We start from the raw sequence: 7,716 nt of genomic DNA, 5'->3' as shown, positions 1-7,716 counted from the left end.
AATAAAAATATTTAACTGCCATAACAGAAATTTAAAGAATTATATTTGAAAACATTAATCAAATATAAATTATTTTAAATATACTATTATGATATAAACAAAAAATACGCTTTCTTATTTCGGAAAGTAATATTTATTGTATCTTTTCTCTCTTTTCTTCAAACAAAATAATTATTTTTTATATTGAATTATATTTTTTCACATTTATAGTGAAAGATGTTGCATATACTTTTTTTAAATATATATATTTCAAATAAAAATTAAAAATATTTCAAATAAAAATTAAAAATTTGAGAGAAAGTGATAAATATATAATAATATAATACAGGGTGTCCCAAAACTTTTGACACAACAGTTGTATGCCGGTAGAGAAGTGTAAAATGAATCGAAAAGTCCTCTACCACTTTGCAATTTTCGCAAGGGTTAATGAGAATTAACTAATTATGAGAATTAATTAATTATTAAAAATCGCCGAATTAGCGCGTATCCGCTCAACCCACTGCCGAATGCAAGCGCACGGCGAGATACGACCGCCCAGCGATCGTGGTCGCTAGGCGTGCGTAAAGTTGTTTATTGCAGTGACTGCGCGCGAGCAGCGAGCGGTGAGCGGTGCACGAGCGACGGCTAGTTCTTCATTCTGAATAATTCTGAATAACCTTGCGTCTTTTTATCGAAATAAAATTTTATAATACACAAGAAAATAATAAGAAATGTTTGCTTATACGTGCTTACGTAGACGTATAAAAAATAAGCGATGTATGATGCAGGATCGCACGCCGAAAAATAATGTCTCTCATCCTTTTTAAACTAAACTCTTCGTTGTCGTTATTAAATCTTTTCAATTTTTACAAATCAATTATTTGTAACAAATATATTATATTTAGCTTAATAATAGTAATTTATTTGATTTTAAATTTATTTTATTTGAATTGAGAACTAGAAATATAAGAATGTACTCTAATAAGTAAATATGCAATATATCTTACTCTCATCTTATACTCATCAGAGCAAAGTAACGTCTTTCAAGATGAACTGTTGCTTTTTTATTTCATGAGTTGAACATGAAGTCTTATAATGTGTTATGTGATATTAATTACAGATTTTTATTAGAATAAGTTAAGTCTTTTTTTCTATATAATTTTCATGTACTACTTTGGCAAATGATAATTTATGAAAATGGCACATTAACAATCCGTGTTCAGCTAATAAAACAGAAAAGCAACAGTTGATCTGTATTGACAGGCGTCACTTTATTTTGATGACTGTAAAATAAAAGTAAGATAAGATAATTGCATACTTATTTATTAGACTATCACTTCAACGCTCTAAATGCAAAAATTGTAATATTTCCATAACTTTGTCTTCCCCATAACTGCAATGAAGTGCAATAAAATTCATAACAAGCACTACAATAAATCACTTATAGCATCAGTCAGCACACCGCACACTTGCTTATATGCATGCATACTATCCCCATATTAAATATACGTATCATAGATTGAAAACCTTTAATTAAAATAAATAAACGTTTGCTTCTAACAAATAAAAATGTAATTGCACTTCACTGCAGTTATGGGGAAGACAAAGTTATGGAAATATTACAATTTTTGCATTTAGAACGTTGAAGCGATAGTCTAATAAATAAGTGTGCAATTATCTTATCTTACTCTTATTTTACAGTCATCAAAATAAAAGCCTATCAATACAGATCAACTGTTGCTTTTCTGTTTTATTAGCTGAACATGGATTGTTAATGCTATTTTCATAAATTATCATTTGCCAAAGTAGTACATGAAAATTATATAGAAAAAGAGACTTAACTTATCCTAATAAAAATCTGTAATTAAAATCACATGACACACTATAAGAGACTTCAAGTTCAACTCATGAAATAGAAAAGCAACAGTTCATCTTGAAAGACGTTATTTTGCTCTGATGAGTATAAGATGAGAGTAAGATATATTGCATATTTACTTATTAGAGTACATTCTTATATTTCTAGTTCTCAATTCAAATAAAATAAATTTAAAATCAAGTAAATTACTATTATTGAGCTAAATATAATATACTTGTTACAAATAATCGATTTGTAAAAATTGAAAAGATTTAATAACGACAACGAAGAATTTAGTTTAGAAAGAATGAGACATTATTTTTCGGCGCGCGATCCTGCATCATACACCGCTTATTTTTTATACGTGTACGTAAGCACGTATAAGCAAACATTTCTTATTATTTTCTCATGTATTATAAAATTTTATTTCGATAAAAAGACGCAGAATTATTCGGAATGAAAAACTAGTCGCCGCTCGTGCACCACTCACCGCTCGCCGCTCGCGCGCCGCTCGCCGCTCGCGCGCCGCTCGCCGCTCGCGCGCAGTTACTGTGATAAACAACTTTACGCACGCCTAGCGACCGCGATCGCTGGACGGTCGTATCTAGCCGTGCGCTTGCATTCGGTGGTGGGTTGAGCGGATATGCGCTTATTCGGCGATTTTTAATAATTAATATCTCATTAACCCTTGCGAAAATTGCAAAGTGGTAGAGGACTTTTCGATTCATTTTACTCTTCTCTACCGGCATACAAGCGCTGTGTCAAAATTTTTGGGACACCCTGTATATATATAATAATATTAAGTATATAACTTATATTATTATAAACATACGAGGAACACTCACGAAATGTTACATCAAACATAATAATTATAATTATTTTTAATATTGTACTATATTTTCATATATATAGTACAGTTTTATATTTATAGTAAAGGATATTGCATATACTTTTCTTAAATGCATGTATCTAAAAACAAAACTAAGAAATATCAATTTGAGAGACAAATTAATATAAACATATTCAATAATAATCGGAATCAACTCTCTCGTGTACAGATAGAGTGGATAAAATAGAAAAGTCTTTTACTGTTTTATACAATATTTTCACAACAATCAGAAATTTACAAAATTGTGAATATAAGCACAAACGGCAAGCATAATGGAAAGCAGAGATAAGCTGTTATTACATGAATAGACACAAGACGAAGCATTTGAAAAAACGCTTTACAAATGCCAAGAACTACAAATTGTGTGTAATTCTCGTATTCTAACTATCATACAACAATAAGCTTTTTTTGCGGCACACTTATTATTTATATATTCGCGTAAATTAATCATTAAAATTAATTTATAATAATTGTAAAACAGTAAAGACCTTCCCTATTCAATTTAATCCGCTCTACTTGCGCAAGATTCGGTTATTGATTTATTATTACAAACTAATAAAAAATACTGAATAAGTACTATATCTACTTTCGATATATATATTTTATTGCCATAATATACATACATAAGATACATACATAAAATATATTTAAATATGCATTATGCAATTAAATATCTATATATCTTATATATATAAAATATTTATGCTTTATTAACTGTCAAATTACGTTTTTGATTATGTATCCATGTTTTAATTGTAGCCACATTTCGTTCTTTTAATATGTGAGGATGTTTTTTAATGAGATCAGCAATTTGTTTAAATGTAGGTAATTTTGTGTCGTTCTTTTTTAAATAATGTCCAAAAGCATCAAGAACAACTTGTTTTTCATCACTGGTCCATCGTGTACGATTAGTAACGATCACTAGAAATATTAAAAAAAATTTTTTTAAACATTTATATAATTTTTTAATAATTTATATGATTTACATAAGATATATAAGCAAGATGTTTATATGATTTACATAAGATATATATAAGCACATGTTAACAAGATGTGTTAGAGATGTTAACAATCACACTCATATTATGATATTTTATTGCCATAATATTTTAGATATATATATATATATATATATATATATATATATATATATATATAAAATAAAAACATATAAAGAAGTTGCTTTGTAAATTTTGTTTAATTTGTATACTATCTTTTAAAACAATTAATTTTTTTATTATATTTTTTCTTATTATACTATACAATATTTTAATAAAATTTCGAAATTATTGCTTATTATGTATTTGTGTGAGCCCGCGCGCACGCATGTGTGCGTGTGTGTATGTGTGATTTTATATAAAATATCAGGCACATAAATATCAAGTATGAAATAAATGTATGAAACGTGCTGGAACCCCCCCTCCCTCCCCCTTTTTAATATTTAGAAAACTAAGCATTTCCAAAAGAAATGTTCCGTACAAACATTATAAGATTTAAAAGGATCTTTCTCACTCTATCACTAAATTCCAAGTCTCATAATTCGAAAAATATTCGACGGAAAGAAACTTATTTATTATAGTCTTTTGGAAAACTTTTTAAATAAACTGTAACAATATGCAATAAAAAATGGGGGATTCTATTTAAACTAATAAGATTAGTAAATAGATTTTTTTAATCCTACAATTTTTGTATAAAATATTCTTTTCGGAAATACTTAGTTTCTGAAATATTCCGAATAAGAAATTCCAGCGCACTTTTCGTATATCTATATAATATAAAATAATTATATAATTAAAAAATTTTATAATTTAATAAAAGATTCTATGATTGTAATACATATAATGTATAATACATATAAGTATTTTTTATTTTATTTACACGAGTAAATATACATATTTTATAATTACTTAAAAAATTTATATCTACCTTTTCTTTGTGCTGTTTGAATTTTTTTCTTTTTTATGCATTTTTCGTTTTTTTTTATAAATTTTTTTACTTATATTTTGTTCATTTTGTTCATTTTCCATATTATTATCGGAATAGCTAATCTCATTTGAAGTACTCAATCCAGTTGAATCTATAATAAGTATAGTGTATAATTGCAAAACTCTCTCTCTCTCTCTCTCTCTCTCTCTCTCTCTTAAAAAATAAGATTAAAATATATTTATATATTTAATATATATTTAAGAGAGGAATAGTTACGAACAAATATTTCTTTACATTTTACTTTTAATTTTTATTTAAAATTAATATATAATTAAAAAAATAATTTTTTGATTCTAACTTTAAATTTTTATCACTATGCATTGAATGTTCATAATAAAAACAAACAAAATGTCACGTACAAGAATAACACACATTTGTTGAATAAAATAAAATTATTTTAAAAAGATGTTAAATAATTTACTGATAAAAGTATTATTTAATTTATATTTATATTATAACTTTAATTTATATTTATAATGTATAAATTAATTTTTGTATTTATAATGTGTAAATTAATTTGTAAATGTAAGAAACACAAACCTCTTAATGTATTTTCTTGCAAATCGTGAGTTATTTGATTCAATGTAACTTTATTAGTAGCTTCGTTATTTTGAGTTTGCTTTAATGTTTGAAGTACATTTTCATCATCATTGATAACACCAATATTATTTACAGCAAACTCCGAACATCTGGAATCTGTATCATCTGAATTATCATCTGAATTATCATCTTGATCAATTCCTTGTGCCGCTTCTAAATATTGAGATATTTCTAAAATTTCTTTTTCTATGACAGGTTGTCTATAATGAACCAAGTGTATTTTATCAGCATGATCCATGAAGTTCGCGAGTGATGAAATTTCATTCTCCGATAAATTATAATTAATACATATTGCTGCTATATGTTTTCGTAACTCAGTTGCACGTAATGTCTCAGGATTTTCAGCGCCGCACTCTACTGCGTATTGTCGCAACAAATCACATGCCGAGAGATATCTATACTTATTTTTTACAATAGAAGGCAGACCAAATAAATAGGGATTATTTACTGAAACTTTTGCAGCTTTCCTATATTTTAATATCATGTCAATACAATCTCTTAATTCTCCTGTTAATAGAACTGGTACTGTTCGTCCAAGTTTACCTCTTAATGTAAAACGTACATATCTTTTAGCAATCTCTTTAGCACGTGTCGAAAGTGTTTCATACATTTCATTTGTTTGATAATTAATTCCTTGATAAGACTTGTAATCTTCAATGAGTGTTCTTTGTATCTCTCCAGCTCTTCGACGATTGAATACTTGTACCGATGTTAGCGTCACTTTTGTAAGTGTAAGCCATGCTTCATAAGAAAACTCTTCTTTCAAAAAATTATAAGCTGTTCGACGTTTTTCTTGCAAAAAGCCATGTAGTTTAATAATATCTGATTTAGAAGGCAAAACAATCTTTTTATGTCTTTTATTTTGATTCATTGTTTCAGATATCGTTTTAGTAATATATGTTGCAAAATCTTCAGAAAATACTTTTAAGAAATCTTCAGCAAGCAATTTTTTATCATACTCTTCTTTTCTAATAAAACGATTAATTAAAATTTTTCCAAGTTCCTTTATCAAACCTCCAAGTGATGATGCTAATGATGGAGTCTTGTAAAATTTTCCACATAAAGATAAACCTGCCAATCTATTAATTGCTTCAATGCAGGCACTACTATATCGTGGATAATAAATAGAAGCAAAATCTGTAATGTCTGAATATTTATTTTTCAACATTTGTAGAAAGCGGCCGAGTCTCCTCATTTTTTGTCTTATCATGTTATCATGATGTTCTGATGCCTTATATTTTTCACATTGTTGATTTCCAAAAGCAATTATTAATTCATCATAACGTATAAGTCGCACTATATCATCTTCTTTTAAAATGGGAAAAACACGTAGTCTTAAAACTTTATTCGCTTCAGGATGTATTCGACCTATTACTGTTCTTCCTAAAATTGATATCGCTCTGGTGTCTTTATTTTTACGACCAATACATTTTTGAAAATGATGTCTGCTTGTAGATTTTAATATAAATGCTTTGCATTTTGGACATGCAGTATAATCAGAAGGTAACTTATGAAATACTTTTTTAGAACGCCTTTCTACAAGAAGTTCACCATCATTACGTGCATTATCTACGTTGAAATAAAAATCTCCACGTCTTCGGAGTGTTTCTATAATTTTTCTTCGCTCTGTAGTACCTTTTGGTAAATTTTTAAATTTTTGCACTTCTAACTCATTAGCGTGTACTCGTTCCAGATGGCGAGCTATTTTACTTTGAAATGTGTTGCAATACATGCAAAAATGCTTTTTTTTTGCCTGCATCAGCTGATAAGACAAACATTTCTGCATCATCTTGAGCACATTTACCCGATACATTAAATGATGTTGATATATCTAAGCCACTAGATACATGTGCAGAACTATTAACCTCTTTAGAAATAGCATCTGTATTTATTTCTGTTTGAATTAAGCTTTCATCATCAGATGAATTATTTGGTATATAAGAAGAATCTTTACTTTCTGAATTGTTGTTTTGTACATTATTATCATTATCAAGGTAATCTCCAAAACATTATTGTATACATAATATAAAAATTATAAATTTAGTGAAGAGGGAATTAGAATAGAAAAAATATATATTTTATACATTATATTTAGGATAAATCACAAAGATTGTAATAGCAACATATATACAAGCATTAATGACGTTAAATTATAGATAACTGAAATTTCATATAGAGAAGGCTGTAGCGTTTATTTTATCTATAAATTTTAAATATTTTGTGGGGAAAGTCTGTAAAAAATGAGTAATATATACAAAAATATACTAAGGGAATACGTGTCATACACAATTACATAAATATTAGTATTATAATAATACTTTGAACAAAAAAATATACCTGTAGTGGACATTATTGCAGATACACGTTCAGGTGAATATTCAACAATTGTGGTCTCTAAATTAGTAGG

General features: G+C 27.5%; 1 protein-coding gene across 1 annotated transcript; it reads right to left on the bottom strand.

Annotated features, from left to right (window-relative positions):
- Positions 1-4,636: 4,636 nt before the first annotated feature.
- LOC136999639 (uncharacterized) lies at positions 4,637-7,020 on the bottom strand. The gene has a single exon (XM_067354055.1). It carries the CDS (start codon positions 6,517-6,519, stop codon positions 5,170-5,172), a length of 1,350 nt encoding a protein of 449 aa, XP_067210156.1. The 5' UTR covers positions 6,520-7,020; the 3' UTR covers positions 4,637-5,169.
- Positions 7,021-7,716: the final 696 nt, after the last annotated feature.

Source organism: Linepithema humile, chromosome 4, assembly GCF_040581485.1.
Source record: "Linepithema humile isolate Giens D197 chromosome 4, Lhum_UNIL_v1.0, whole genome shotgun sequence".
NCBI classification, from domain to species: Eukaryota; Metazoa; Arthropoda; class Insecta; order Hymenoptera; family Formicidae; genus Linepithema; species Linepithema humile.
This window is presented reverse-complemented; position numbering and strand designations above follow the sequence as displayed.